The 14838-nt window shown below is 42.7% G+C and overlaps 1 protein-coding gene, 2 non-coding genes and 2 pseudogenes across 5 annotated transcripts in view; 3 read left to right on the top strand and 2 right to left on the bottom strand.

Moving 5' to 3' along the window:
* The window catches only part of LOC148376920 (uncharacterized), a 224495-nt pseudogene that overhangs the window by 134437 nt on the left and 75220 nt on the right, over positions 1–14838 (top strand). The window lies entirely within an intron of this gene.
* LOC148376928 (uncharacterized) lies at positions 97–7522 on the top strand. Of its 2 annotated transcripts, none has more exons than XM_088352315.1 (3): positions 97–325; positions 4450–4750; positions 7168–7522. In XM_088352315.1, the coding sequence occupies exons 1-3, from the start codon at positions 193–195 to the stop codon at positions 7217–7219; spliced, it is 486 nt and encodes a 161-aa protein (XP_088208441.1). In that variant the 5' UTR covers positions 97–192; the 3' UTR covers positions 7220–7522. The 2 variants fall into 2 exon arrangements, with proteins under 2 accessions (XP_088208441.1, XP_088208430.1); XM_088352304.1 differs by having other exon boundaries at positions 4450–5064.
* On the bottom strand, positions 5464–5582 carry LOC148376930 (5S ribosomal RNA). Its single transcript, XR_015848089.1, has one exon. It is a non-coding gene; the product is annotated as a 5S ribosomal RNA (ribosomal RNA).
* Positions 5805–5923, bottom strand: LOC148376929 (5S ribosomal RNA). Its single transcript, XR_015848088.1, has one exon. It is a non-coding gene; the product is annotated as a 5S ribosomal RNA (ribosomal RNA).
* LOC148376927 (uncharacterized) lies at positions 7678–9377 on the top strand (annotated as a pseudogene).

The raw sequence follows: 14838 nt of genomic DNA, 5'->3' as shown, positions 1-14838 counted from the left end.
AACACGGCAGAGTGGAACTGTGACGAGATATGATGCTAGGGGGCGTCATTGCACCAAAGAGACGGATGCCAACCGAGAAGAAGACAGGAACCCCACTGCTGCCATTGTTTGTGGCCTCGTGGGGTTTTACTTCAGTAGCGTGCACTATTTAACTCTATTTAACTCCGTCAAAGAGTTATCGGTGAGCTTAAAATGTGCGAGGCAGGCAAAATCAATGTGATGGATGAGCTTCGGGATGTGCAAGAAGAGAAGGAGCGAGAAGAAGATCGACGGCTAAACCAAGTTAGCATTAGCAAGGAGCTACAAGTTGTTTCGAACGGAGCAGGTTGGTCATTTTTATTTCGACACCATTTTCTATATTCTTTTATTCCGCTGTTCAAATGCATTTCACGACAAATGTTTGATTTCTATTCCATATTTATGATGGAGTTGCTTTGAGGGATGAATTTGAGGTCGAGACCAAATCAAATACATGTCCAGGCGCACAAAATGGGAATGAACCTTGCAGTTTAGATTCAAAGGATGAGTGTTTTAGTCGCCATTCGTTTCACCAAATATACCTGCTTCAACTGCCCCCCTCTTGTGATTAGTCAAGATCGTTGAGGCTCATTTTGTCCTTCATTTTTTAATGGTTTCAAAACAAGGTGCTAGCAGAGTTGTTTTGTCAAAATGTTCCAAAATACTGCAAACGAGGATACCTACGTATTTGTTTTCGGTGCAGACGGCGCGGCACCTAGCTCCGCCCACCCCTACCGCTCACCCTATCAAATTGCTCTGTGTGCTTGGCTCTGGCTGATATTATTTTCTGTGGGTTTTAATTATGAGGTGTCTCAACAGAAAACCTAAATTGTTAAATTCGCTTCTATATAATGTATCCCTTAGCGACGTACAGTCACCACGGGCTCTTTTGGTGTGGCAACGTGACCGTTTACTGTCGTGGAAAGGATGCGTTTTATATATGTAACCGCGGTGTACTTGTCCCAGCAAAGATCCACATTCACGCTGGACTGGATGATGAGGATTTTATTACAGTTACTGCAAATGAATGAGTCACAACATTAGCTTTTCTGCTGGCTTTGATCTCTTTGATCTCGGTAGCAGTTCCCTCTGAAAACTCTGCCCAACAAAGCATATCAAAGAGCTTTCTTTTCAATTGACATAAAATCCATTTTACAATATCACAATACATTTTTACATCTTTACATTTTAACAAGAGATCGTATAGTGGATTTTTAACGTTTACAATGAATTCAACATATTTTTCTTTAGTCTGAATTTTAACCAACATCATCCTTTTTAATGTATATGAGAAAATAGAAATAAGAACAATAATGAGTATAAAAGCGGGTACAATGTACCTGCAAATGAATGAATCACAACATTAGCTTTTCTGCTGGCTTTGATCTCTTTGATCTCTACAAGGGGAATTCATATTTTAGTAAAACAGAAAAAAAACGAAAATAAATCCAAACAGCTTGACAACATCGATCACATTACTGTGCATGTTGAGAGATTTGTCAGCTGTGGTTATAATATTTCAAATGGAATTCTTTTGTGGAGCACCAAAAAATGTGTCTTACCAGTAGCAGTTCCCTCTGAAAACTGCCAACAAACCCCGCCTCCCGGTCACATGTCAGAAGCCAAAACCAAACCCCACCCCATACCAGCAGGTGGCACTGTTGGACTCATCCTTGCAGGACACTTACCAAAAACTATCCACATATTTCAGCAGGAATTTCAAGAAAACAAAAGTTATTATTCCACCCGTTACATAAATAGCAAATATCAGCTTTACATCAACTTTGCACGTAGACTCGACTCCGCATTTGTCAGATTTTGAACGCTACAGGTGGGATTTCCGTGCGTACAATTTTATCTCGGAGGCGTATGTAATCATGAAAAAAGCCATATATATTGAAGGCGACCATAGTTTCCCCATTCCCCTGTGTTAGGGAAGAAACTATATTTACAAATGTAACATTGACCAAATTGTTCGGATGAGTTATCTGACTCTGTTAACCAAACACAAACTTCATTCTTCTAACAATGCATGCTCCTTTCTTCATTTTTGGGAAACATATTGACAAGAGACAGCTATTTTCACACGGGGGCAGATTTATTTTCTTCAAGTATTTAACTAAGTGAATTCCATCGAATTTAGCCGAATTATTGTCGAATGAGTCTAATTAGTCTTGTCGAGTCTCTCATCTCCCGTTCTCCGATCTGTGTTATTCCGTCTTCCGTCCTTTTGACGCGTCGGGGCGTCGGCCACCCCCCTGGGCGTGCCAGGAACTCTTCCCCTGGCTGACTCCTCACGCGGCTTCCGCTTCGTCGCCACCTCCTCGCCGAAAGACGCCGCCGCGTCTAGAGGACTCACAACAAGAGAGCTTATCAGAACACTTGTCTTCTTTTACCGCGTCACCCCTCGTTCTTGTTTTTCCGTAGACATCATTCTTGTCCAGGCCACTCTGACCCCAAGCCTTCCCTGTGAAAAATCTTCATTGCATTCAGCAAATGTCATTTGTATGATATGAAATCCCTTATAGTCAAATCAATCAAATACAAATTCCTTCACCTGCTATACAGCGTCATTTCTTATTTCAATAACCGTATACTTTTTCAACTTGCGGATGAATTATGATAGTGATACATTTCACCTCAAATTAATTGTTGATGTGATTGGATATCCTCGGTGTTTTCAAAGTTAGGAAAATGCTTGAATTTCGGATGAAGTGCTTGAAAATATTTCTTGCCGTGTTTGTCGGCAGTCTGACGCGAAAGCCGAGAAAAACAAGAAATCCTACATCCGTCGAGTCGGCCTCTGAGAAAATCTCTTCAGTAGCGTCACGCTTTCATCAAAACCCCCAAAGGGTTTCACTTACTTCGAGATGACATCATACCATACGACCGTAACAAAATAACAAGCGCGGATCTACAAAAAATAACTCCCAACGCATCATTTTATTGTCACATGCAAAAATATAGGAAAATTGGAAGGCTTCACCTTGTAGGGTAAGAAAGCAATTTAGAGAGCACCCGGCGAGCTGCGTGCTAGCATCGGGTGTCCTCGTAGTGAGCCAGGTCTCCGCGATGAATACAACAAGAGTCCAAAATGTAGCAGTTCACTTTGTAGCTCACGGGTGTCCAACAGGCAGCCCGCGGGCCAAATCAGGCCCGCCAAGGGATTGACTCCGGCCCCTGAGACAACACTCAGATAAGCTCTCTGTGTCTTTTTGAACTTCTTTTGCTCTAACTTCCTTTTTTTCCTTTTCTCTCTTTCTCCCTTCCTACCCTCCGCGCTTTCTTTTCTCTTTTTTCTCCTTCTGTCTTTCCATTTCTCTTTGGATTTCTTTCTTCCTCTCCCTTTCTTTTCCGCTTCTCTCACAACTTTTTATCTTTTGTTTCTCACGCTCTCTCCTTCCTTTTTTTCTTTCTCTGTCATCGACTCGTCCGGCCGAATGTTTGTTCTATCTATGAGTCGGACACCTCTGTCGTAGCTCCGTGTCGTTCATTTGGCGGCTAACGGAGCTGCTGTTGAAACGATACAGGGTCCACAGCGCTAGCTTAGCAGAGTTGTTAGCCTAGTTGTTAGCAGTAGGTCGGACTTACCACCTAGGTCGATCCGTCCGTGCGATAAGAATCTACAGAACAGCTGCTGAAATCGACAACAAAGACAAAATCGTTTCATTTCAAAATCTGTGAAATAGTCGACCAGGAATCACCAAAGCCTGAAGTAGCGAGGGGAGAGGATTCTTCAGGCAATGTTTTTGCTGTCAAAACAAAAGTTGTTTGTGTGTGAAAAGAGATTATAGAATAGAATCTACCTTTATTGTCATTGTTACAAAATGGGTTGAACATAGTGATCTATGAATCGAATTCTATAATATGACAAAGAAATTGGACGTGGCACTCCAGTTCTACATTTTACAGTGAAGATAAGGAAAAGAAAGAGATAAAGGAACAACTTTGGAGAGAGAATGAGTTCAAATGAGAGGAAGAAAAGAAGAAGACCGAGAAAATGGGAGGAAGAAAGAGAGAAAGGGGTAAAAAATAAAGAAAGAAAGAGTAAAGTGGGAAGAGAGAGACAGCAAAGGTGAGAAAACAAAGAGAGCTAGAGGAAGAAAGAGAGACAAAGAAAGAGAAAAAGCAAAAGAAAGAAAAAGAGGAGAAAGAGACAAACAAAAAATGAGAATGAGAGATAGATGGCGACAGAGAGAGAGGGGGTAACAGAATGAAAGTGAAAGAAAAAGAGAAAGAGAAAAATAAAGGAGAGAAAAAAAGAAAGAAAGTGAGAAATAGGGAGATAAAGAGAGAGATGTTTTAACTGTCGTTATTGTAAAAAAGCACTGAAAAACCAAAGACGAACTAGAGCCCGTGAAGCCGCTGCACTTGCGCGCGCCGCCATCTTGGACTACTGTCAAGCATTCATGTGTGTCTTGTGTCCTGCAGATGTCACTGTCGAGAATCGGGTTCCTTGGCAACAAGAGACAATGTTCCCTGGCGTGAAACAAGAGGAAGATGAGTTTGACATGAAAAAGGAAGAGGAGGATTTGGAACCTGTTGACATTAAAAAAGAAGAGGAGAAAGATGTGGATGATTATAACATTAAAGAGGAGGAAGATTTAAGCGAGTTTCCTGTGACTGGGGCCCGTTTTACCTCCGAAGATCAACGTGAAGAGAACAAGGAGAAGGTGTCTCCCAGCAGAAGCTCCGGGACGACAGATGACGTCGACAACGATTGCGAGAAACGGTCGGAAGGCGATAACGCGAATCACAAATGTTCGCAGTGCGAGAAGACCTTCAGACACAAGTGTGATTTGAAACGTCATTCAATCGTCCACACTGGGGAAAAACCCTTCTCCTGCACAGTTTGTGCTCAGAAATTTGGTCTTAAATCACAGTTGAAAAGTCACACAAGAACCCACACGGGTGAAAAACCCTTTGCCTGCGCAGTTTGTGGTCAGAAATTTGGTCATAAATCACACTTGAAACGTCACACAAGAACCCACACGGGTGAAAAACCCTTTGCCTGCGCAGTTTGTGGTCAGAAATTTACCCAAAGAGGTACCTTAAAAAAACACACTAGAACCCACACGGGCGAAAAACCTTTCTTCTGCTCAGTTTGTGGTGAAAAATTCAGCCAAAAAGGAAATTTGAAAAGCCACCACGCGAGAGCCCATAATAGCTTAGCTTCCGAGATCGGACGAGATCGGGCGTGTTCAGGGTAGTATGGCCGTAAGCGAAAGAAGAGGGTGGATTTTCAGTATTTATAATCAACACCGCGGAAGTTGCAACGCCACTGTTTGCCAAGAGGGGTAGCCATTTATGAAACATCAGGGGTTTAATATGTGCGTAATTCTTCATTTATTTGTTTTGCAAACAGGTTGTGAAAGAATGCAAATCCGTCCAAAAGGGGCTGCTCCGAGGCCAGAAAAAATACCAAAAAGCTTGCTGGAAGTAAAAAGCTTACAGCACCTGGTATTCCCAGGCGGCCTCCCATCCAAGTATTAACCAGGCCCGACTCTGCTTAGCTTCCGAGATCGGACGAGATCGGGCGTGTTCAGGGTAGTATGACCGTAAGCGAAAGAAGAGGGTGAATTTTCAGTATTTATAATCAACACCGCGGAAGTTGCAACGCCACTGTTTGCCAAGAGGGGTAGCCATTTATGAAACATCAGGGGTTTAATATGTGCGTAATTCTTCATTTATTTGTTTTGCAAACAGGTTGTGAAAGAATGCAAATCCGTCCAAAAGGGGCTGCTCCGAGGCCAGAAAAAATACCAAAAAGCTTGCTGGAAGTAAAAAGCTTACAGCACCTGGTATTCCCAGGCGGCCTCCCATCCAAGTATTAACCAGGCCCGACTCTGCTTAGCTTCCGAGATCGGACGAGATCGGGCGTGTTCAGGGTAGTATGACCGTAAGCGAAAGAAGAGGGTGAATTTTCAGTATTTATAATCAACACCGCGGAAGTTGCAACTCCACTGTTTGGCATGAGGGGTAGCCATTTATAGAACAACAGGGGTTTAATATGTTTGTAATTCTTCATTTATTTGTTTTGCAAACAGGTTGTGAAAGAATGCAAATCCGCCCAAAAGGGGCTGCTCCGAGGCCAGAAAAAATACCAAAAAGCTTGCTGGAAGTAAAAAGCTTACAGCACCTGGTATTCCCAGGCGGTCTCCCATCCAAGTACTAACCAGGCCCGACCCTGCTTAGCTTCCGAGATCGGACGAGATTTTTTTTGACTTTTATTGATAGAGCTTATCCAAAAACAATTTTACAATCCATAATTTACATCATTTTGCTCAGTACATCTTCATAGCTTTCAAAAACACAAAACGTGGTCATCTAACACTCGTACAACAACATTCGTGCATTAATGTTAAAACAAATTATGTGTAAATTCAGAGCACACTGTGTCGCATAATTCATAAAGTACTTTTTGTGCAGTGACCATAAACAACTTGTAAAATACATCTTCAAAGATTGTAATAGAGCTAAAACACAAACAGGCAAGTCGATTACATTACATCCGGTAAAATTATTCTTACACCCTCCCAAGTTATCTGAGTAAAAGGATTAGTAAGAACAAATATTTTGTTAAAAACCTCTAAATCTCCGTTAGTATTAAAATAGACATACAGTGTTTCCATTATTCTTTTCAATTTGCTTTCAAACAGTTTACATATATCCAATTTCTGTCCTTTATTTTTTACTATGTACCACCATCATCCTGTAAAAACTCAAATCTCCCTCCAGTTATTTCTATTTGTTTTGCCTTTCTTCTTCTCTCCCGTGCTTGTAATACCTTGTCCGTGTCAATACTTGGTTTTAACCTTTTCCTCTTGCTCATAAAATTGCCCAACTTGTTTAAAACGTCACAGTTACCTTTTTCAACTTCATCCAATGGTTCTTCTTTAATTAGTTCCATGTGCGTCTGGGTCTCCTCTTCTCTCTGCTCCCTCTCCCCCACCGCCTCGGTCTCAACCGCTCCGGTTAAAATTTCGATGTCCATGCCCGAGTCCTCGCGCTCTGAGGCCTGTTGTCCGGGGGGTTGGGCACAGGGGGGATCTTCTACAGGTGCCGGTTCCTGGGAGGGACCCTCATCCCCCTCCTTTGATGTCTCCATGTTTATCTCTGACTCGTTTACTTCTCCCTCTTTCTCGGCAGAGGAAACACAAGTGCAGCGTGCGAGTGCACGGCAGCAGTCTGGGCATTTTAGAGCGTCGCACTCCCGGGCGTAGTGACCCTGCCGCGAGCACTCCCTGCACGTGAACTCCGGACACTCCCGCAGCACGTGACCAGGGTTCATGCACAACCGGCAGATTTTCACCTGCCGGTCGTGAATCACCCGGCAGTACAGGGGACCGTCCGGAGTCTCGAACCTGGTGGAGTACGGCAGGGAGGCCACATCCTTGGGGAATTTAGCTTTGATGAACCTCGTTCCGTCTTCTACGGATGTGCCCGGGTAGAAGCGCCGCCTCAATGGAAGGACAGGGTCCACTCCCCACCTCTGTAGCTTCTCCAGCACCTCTTCATCCGGTATGAACAGGGGCAGTTGCAAAAAGGAGACCATGATTTCGTTCACTTGAAGTCTTTTTGTCCGGATTAAATTTCCCTTGTATAAAAGACCTCCATCTAAAGCTTCGCACGCCTCCTCGTTTTCCAGCGTTGCTTCATATTGATTATTTTGCTTAGGCCGTAGTCCGAGTAGTTTCCCTGCACCCACCATCCTCTCAATTTCCTTAATTAAGTCAATTGGTGCTATGTTCTGACTCCCCTCTGTTTCTAAGAGCATTGTTAGTTCCCTCAAATATTTTCTTTGTCTTAGTCTTTTCACATTCCCCATATCTTTTTTTTCTTCTTGGTTATTCTTCTTTTCTTTATCACGTATGTTATGTTCCTTCCTTCTTCTCGCGTCCAGTCCATCGTCCATTTTATCTGCATCATTATTCCGTCCTTGCTCAATCAGATCCGTTGTTTTATTAATTGATCCGTTCATATTATTCTCATCCGCCTCACTTTCCTTCTCTTCACATCGAGCTACTTTGTTAGAATCATTGTCCATGCTCCTTTCCTTTGTGTCCAGTCCGATTTCATTCACAATTTTCGACTTTTTAAATACCTTGTTTGTAGCGTAGTTCTTCGACGTTGTTGGTTTCTCATTGTCGAGTGCCACCTCATTCCTTCTATCAGTCCCCGGAGGCAGATCTACAACTCGGCTGCTCGCCTCCACTCCTTGATTGACGCCACGCTGTCCGTCCATTGTCCTCTCAAAAAAGGAGAGAACCCAAAAAGGCTCCCCAGACAGACACCAAGTCCGCTGGGGACGCAAAAAACGAAAAAAGTAGACAAATCAAAGTACTTAAACTTTCAAATAAACCTTCAAAGTAAGAAAAACAAAGAATGGGGAGAGCCTTTCTCTCCCTACTGCAGCCGTCTACTCGCAATCACACACCTGCAAGTGGTTGCGTTCAGGGTAGTATGGCCGTAAGCGAGAGAAGAGGGTGAATTTTCAGTATTTATAATCAACACCGCGGAAGTTGCAACTCCACTGTTTGCCAAGAGGGGTAGCCATTTATAGAACAACAGGGGTTTAATATGTGCGTAATTCTTCATTTATTTGTTTTGCAAACAGGTTGTGAAAGAATGCAAATCCGTCCAAAACCTTTCTTCTGCTCAGTTTGTGGTGAAAAATTCAGCCAAAAAGGAAATTTGAAAAGCCACCACGCGAGAGCCCATAATAGTGAAAAACCGTTTTCCTGCTCAGTTTGTGGTCAAAGATTTACCTGGAAATTTGGCCTAGAATTGCACTTAAGAACCCACACTGGTGAAAAACCTTTTGTCTGCACAATTTGTGGTCAAAAATTTACCCAGAGAGGAACCTTAAAAATCCACACAAAAACCCACACTGGTGAGAAGCCATTTGTCTGCTCAGTTTGCGGTCAAAAATTCAGCGGGAAATTTTACTTAAAAGACCACAGAAAAATCCACACTGGTGAAAAACCTTTTGCCTGTTCAGTTTGCGGCCAAAAATTCAACCATAAGGGGAATTTGAAAATCCACATAAGAACCCACACCGGCGAAAAACCTTTCGCTTGCTCAGTCTGTGGCCTAAAATTCAGTGTGAAATCAAACCTAACAAATCACACAAGAACCCACACTGTTGAAAAACCTTTTTCCTGCTTAATTTGTGGCAAAACATTTAACCAAAATCGAGGTTTGAAAATACACACAAGAACCCACACTGGCGAGAAACCTTTTGCCTGCTCAGTTTGTGGTAAAAAATTCAGCCTGAAGGAATACCTAAAGCGTCACACAAAAACACACACAGATGAGAAACCGTTTTCTTGTTCAGTTTGCGGTCAAAGATTTACTAGTCAAACCAAAGTAAAGGATCACAAGTGTTGTGGTGAGGATAGCAGTCATCAGATATGAGTTCAGTTTTCATTTGCTTTAAGAAAACACTGAATGAACTTGTCTTTGTACTCTTGATATCGGTGATATTTCTAAACTGAGCCTATTTTTGTTGTTTTTCTATTTATGATTTTTTTTTCAAATTCTTGAGTGTTGTGGCTTGTATCTGTTTTTTGTTTGATGACATGAAAATAAATGAAGAACGACAGTAATTACTAAATGTCTTCGGTGAGTTCCAGTCCTGACTTTTGAGTACTTCTAAGGCATCTCTTTTGAAAACGTGTAAATATGCGTTTATAAGTTTTTGTGTTGACTTCATCAAGATGCCTTTTTTTACTGGGGGTATTGCACCAAATGGGAATCAAGGAATCCAGGCTAACTGGGTAAGCGCTGTTTGATCTAGTCTGGGTTAATAGCTTGTACGTTCTCGCTCTCAAAAAGTGCTGTGAACTTTGACAAATGTATTATCAGCCAGAGTGACTCAGTTCAAAATGGAGGGGTCATATTTGACTCCGATCCGTCCTTTCAAACACACGTGAAGAATATTTCTAGAACGGCTTTCTTCCGTCTCGGCAGCATTGCTAAAAATTCGTCTTCTGCCGTCTCCGTCGGATGTGAAGATTAAAAATTCACGTATTTGTTACTTCCCCTCTCGATGACCGATAATGCACGACTGTCCGGTCTCCCGGCGTCCGACATCAAGAGTCTTAAGCTGGTACAAAATGCCGCAGCCAGGCTTTTAATTAAGACAAGAAAGTCTGATCACGTCACGCAGATTTGAGCTAACCTGCATTGGCTCCCTGTTCGCTTAAGATGTGATTTCAAGGTAGAATACCAAATCATGCATGGACTTGCTCCCTCATATATTTCAGATTGAATTTCCCCCTATGCTCCGGTCCAAAGCCTTCGCTCTGAAAATACGCGTCTACTCGTGATCCCAAGAGCCAAGAAGAAATTTGCAGGACGGAGAACGTTCTCCATCCGGCCCCCGGTGCTGCGGAATGCAGTTGCTGCAATGAGCGACACAACATACGCACGCCATGTGGTTAGCACCTCCGCCGGTTCTCAACATCTATGAGGGAAATGAGCATTTCAGTCGAGTACAACGCATGGCAAAACTAACATGAACGGCGACAGAAACGTAACAAAAATAGATCCAAACAGCTTGACAACATCGATTACATTACTGTGTACCGTAAAATCCGAACTATAGAGCTAGAGCGCACCTGATTATAAGCCGCAGCCACCACTTTTTAAGTGATTTTCCACTTTTGTACTTACACAAGCCGCACCTGTGTATAAGCCGCGTGCGCCCGCATTCAAACTTGTGACACGATCACAAGTTTGACCCAGACCAGGCTGTAAGTTCCACGATTGTGATTTTGTAGCGATTTATTGTTCTATATTCTTTATCAATTGTCCATTATCCGTCAAATCATACTACACTACAAAGCCAATAAGCTGAGACACTTGCTCTTAGCCAAGAGGCTGAGTCAAGGTCCTAGCCTCCTACCGATACAATCCAAAAGTCAATAGTACACAATCCTAGACCCACAGTCGGCATCATGATTGGAAAATGATACCCGTAATTAACGTATGATGCGGACCTGTAAAGTCCGGGTCCCGTTGAAAGTAAGCCAAGGAAACAAAATGTATATTTCCAAAGTTAAGGGTGGGAAAAAATATATATCCACTATTGTCCGCTGCGACAACAGACAGATCTACCGGTAACTCGGCTTTACCCCACTTCCCATCAGCCCGCGTTTGCTCCGCCCCTTCTTCTACATAAATCGGCCGCTTCACTGAATAAGCCGCAGGGCTGAACATTTGGGATAAAAGTAGCGGCTTATAGTCCGGAAATACAGTATGTTGCAAGATTTGTCAGTTGTGGTTTTCATGTTGTCAATTCACTTTTTACGGAGCACCAAAAGATTTCGGCTTACCGTTAGCAGCGCGCTGGAGACTCATACAAAATCAAAAGTAATAATTTCCCCCTATGTTCAGGTCCGGAGCCTTCGCTCTGAAAATGCTGATCTACTTGTCATCCCTTGCAAGAGCCAAGAAGAAATCCGACAGTGTTTTTCCATTGGGGGGCCCCGGTGCCGTGGAACGCTCTTCCCCCTGAGATCCGATCTGCAACCTCCGTGGAAATATTTCAATCGAAGCTTAAAACACACTTCTACTCTATAGCATTGGAATAAACCCATATTTGATGTTGACAATATCTGTGTATTATTTGCCCTCATGTAGGTTTTAGATGAGGGGATGCTGTCTACATAGTTTGCAATAGTTTTTAATCTGTGCAGCCCTTTGAGACTCTTTGTAATTAAGGGCCAAACAAATAAACTAAACTCGACTTGTACGTTTGCCGGGTTAGGACGAAAAGGCAAGCCGGTTGTTTGCAAAATCCTTAAATCGATTCCCAGGATCCATCTCAAAATCTCGGATGGGAAAACGGAAACGTGTCGCCCGTTATCTTTGACGTCCCCTGAACATCAGCTCTCGATGGCGTTTCGGGAACTTTTGAGAGAAAGTAGAAGAAAAGAAGGTAACACGAGCACTATTAATAAGGAAAGGACAACGCCAAGTAAAACTGCATTCCGAGTACCTGGTTGGAATGACCTGCCGTAGAGAATGAGCCCACATAGTTTTTGTTATTTTTCAATCCGTGTATGTAGAACTCTACTATCCGTTTTTTTTTTTCAGATCTGTCATCAAAGCGTGACTCTTACGTGGATTTCACTATCTTTTTGAAATTTAAATTTGTGACTGGATGTTCTTTGAAGATCGTTCTATAGAGCATATTTATTTGAAAGCGATTGTGATTCACTGCGAATTAACAATTTCATACGTATCGTTCTGTCACAGTCTTCTTCCACGCACATCAGAACATTTTTGACTGCCTGCCACGTGATGGAGAAGCTTTCATTTGCGTTTATTTTTTGCGCGGGTAAAATATGAGCTCTTGTAGCACTACGAGCAACTATCTCACCTTGCTTTCCTCCAATTATTTTTCAAGGGTTTGTTAATCTTGAGCAAAAACTAATTATTTTGTTTATTTTACGAACATATTTGGTATAGGAGTCATCCAAATATAATGGATAGTAATAGAATAGAATATACCTTTATTGTCATTGTTACAACATGGGTTGAATACATTGTGACAACAATGTTGGACGTGGCACTCCAGGTCCACGTTTTACAGTGAGGATAAAGAATAAGAAGATAAAGGAACAAAGATGATGTTTGTCCTGTCCTTGATGCATGGGCTTTGTTTTTTTTTTTTATTTGGAGGGGGGTGTATGAGGGGGTGAGGGACAGACAGAGATGGCCGGATCCAATGAGATGTTTGATCTTACTGTACATACACACGGTCCAGTGTTTTTTCCCCTGCTTGCTCAGTCCACGTATTGAATCAAGTCACATGAATGCAATATTATTGTTATTTGTGACCGATTCCATTTTTCAAAAGGTAAGCGGTTACTAGAAGGCATTCCATATGGAAGGTAACCCTCCCAAGTATCAACCAAAAGAGGGCGCTTGCTGAACGAACGAGCTTAAACTATGCAAAGACTCCACAAGATGGCGCACTTCACAAACGTTCGGGGTTAGCATTTGTTTTGCGGTCCTTTCTCAATTCCTTGTCGGAAAACTTTTGCAAAAACAAGTAAACTATCATAAGAAGATGCTTCATGAAATATAACAAAACAATACTGCAAAAATTGTTTTTAAACATTTTGGCGAAACGAAAGTTGTTTAGTTGTAGCTCCGCCCACTTTCTTTGTTCTTCCGGGTCACTCGGAGGTCGTTCCGTGGCGTTTCCGCTCCATCCTTGTGGAAAAGTTCCATTTCATTTCGTCGAATCATTTCATGGCGAGCTTCAAACGCGACTAAAATGTACTCCAGTGGAAAGGGACATTTCAAAGAGGAGCTTGAAGAAGAGGTCGAGCGAGAAGATCGACGGCTAACTCAAGTTAGCATGAGCAAGCAGCTCCACATCGTGATGATAGGAGAAGGTTGGTCACTTCCGGTTTCATAACATCTTCTTTTCCACTCCCGAAGTCAATTTAATACATACGTGTTGTTACTTTTCTCTATTATTAATGCGGCTGCTCTGAGTTGCAGTCGGTTTGATTGATTGAACTTCTAGCTAACGTCTAGCACTCACCCCCTACTACTAGCTAGCAGAATTGCGTTCTAAAGCTTAATATAAGAAATTTGTAGGTTGTACCGTAAGCCAGCATCTATTTATAGTAGGCAGGCAAGTATGCAGATCTTTTTCTATTGCTCGAGATGAAAACGTGACCGCTAGCTATTAGCCATCTATAATTAGCTTCTAGCTGTGTCGCTCTATGACACTGCTGCCATACAGGCGGCCCTCGGGCCAAATCAGGCCCGCTAAGGGATTGAATCCGGCCCGCGAGACGACACTCAGAGAAGTGCGAGAGAAAAACAAGCTGCAGGTTGAAATATGTCAGCTTGATGATGCCAAAGAAAGGTGCCTCCCACAAAGACACTGTATTTGTATTTCTTTCTCTCTCTCTCTCTTTTCCACCCCTTTTCTCCCACTCTCTTTCACTTTCTGTGTCTCTCTTTTTCTCTTCGTTGGTTCCTCTTTGTCTGTTTCTCTCTGTCTTTTGAACTTCTTTTGCTCTAACTTCCTTTTTTCCTTTTCTCTCTTTTCTCTTTCTCTCTTCCTACCCTTTGCGCTTTCTTTTCTCTCCTTCTGTCCTTCTATTTCTCTTTGGATTTGTTTCTTCCTCTCCCTTTCTTTTCCCTCTCTCACGACTTTTTATCTCTTTTGTTTCTTATGCTCTCTTCCTCTCTCTATCTTTCTTTGTCCCACCCTCTCTCTTCTTTTCCCTTCCTCTTTCTCTTATTTCTTGATCTCTCTTTTTCTTTGTCTTGAATCTACTCGTCTGGCCCCCGGCAGAACGTTTGTCCTATCGTGTGGCCCCTGAGTTAAAGTGACTTTGGCACCCCTTCTCTATGATGATCGCCCTATGACTGATATGCATTTATATAACAACTTATCATTGTATTGTTTTGCTGTTACTATGTTATTACCAGGTTATTATTGAAAGTAGTGTTAACTAAACTTAGTCAACCACACACAAAAAATAATTTTGCGAAACAATCACCACGGCGGCGCAGTGGTTAGCGTGTGTGCAACGCAGTTCTGAGGTGATGAGATCGAAGCTTCCTGCGTGGAGTTTGCATGTTCTCCCCGTGCTTGCGTGGGTTTCCTCACACATTCCAAAAACAGGCATGTCAGGTGGATGGGCCGCCCCAAATGGACTTGTATTTCATCCGAGCTCGGGTTGCTACCTGGTCAAGTGCCTTCGGGATCCATCTCGCTTGCACGAGGGTTACCGCTGTAAAAGTGAGGTGGTCCATAAAGCATCTCGAAGAAGACTTCGTCCT

The sequence above is a fragment of the Urocampus carinirostris genome, chromosome 1, assembly GCF_059441175.1.
Source record: "Urocampus carinirostris isolate Australia breed hairy pipefish chromosome 1, RoL_Ucar_1.0, whole genome shotgun sequence".
NCBI classification, from domain to species: Eukaryota; Metazoa; Chordata; class Actinopteri; order Syngnathiformes; family Syngnathidae; genus Urocampus; species Urocampus carinirostris.
The sequence above is the reverse complement of the archived record's forward strand: the minus strand, read 5'-3'. Positions and strand labels throughout refer to the sequence as shown.

What these genes read in the sequence shown, in the direction of transcription:
- LOC148376928 (XM_088352304.1), top strand. Translation starts at nt 193, where the DNA reads ATGTGCGAGGCAGGCAAAATCAATGTGATGGATGAGCTTCGGGATGTG. An exon ending in AGTTGTTTCGAACGGAGCAG is followed by an intron (nt 326 to 4,449) that starts GTTGGTCATTTT and finishes TGTGTCCTGCAG; the next exon opens with ATGTCACTGTCGAGAATCGG. An exon ending in TCAGAAATTTACCCAAAGAG is followed by an intron (nt 5,065 to 7,167) that starts GTACCTTAAAAA and finishes CTTTCTCGGCAG; the next exon opens with AGGAAACACAAGTGCAGCGT.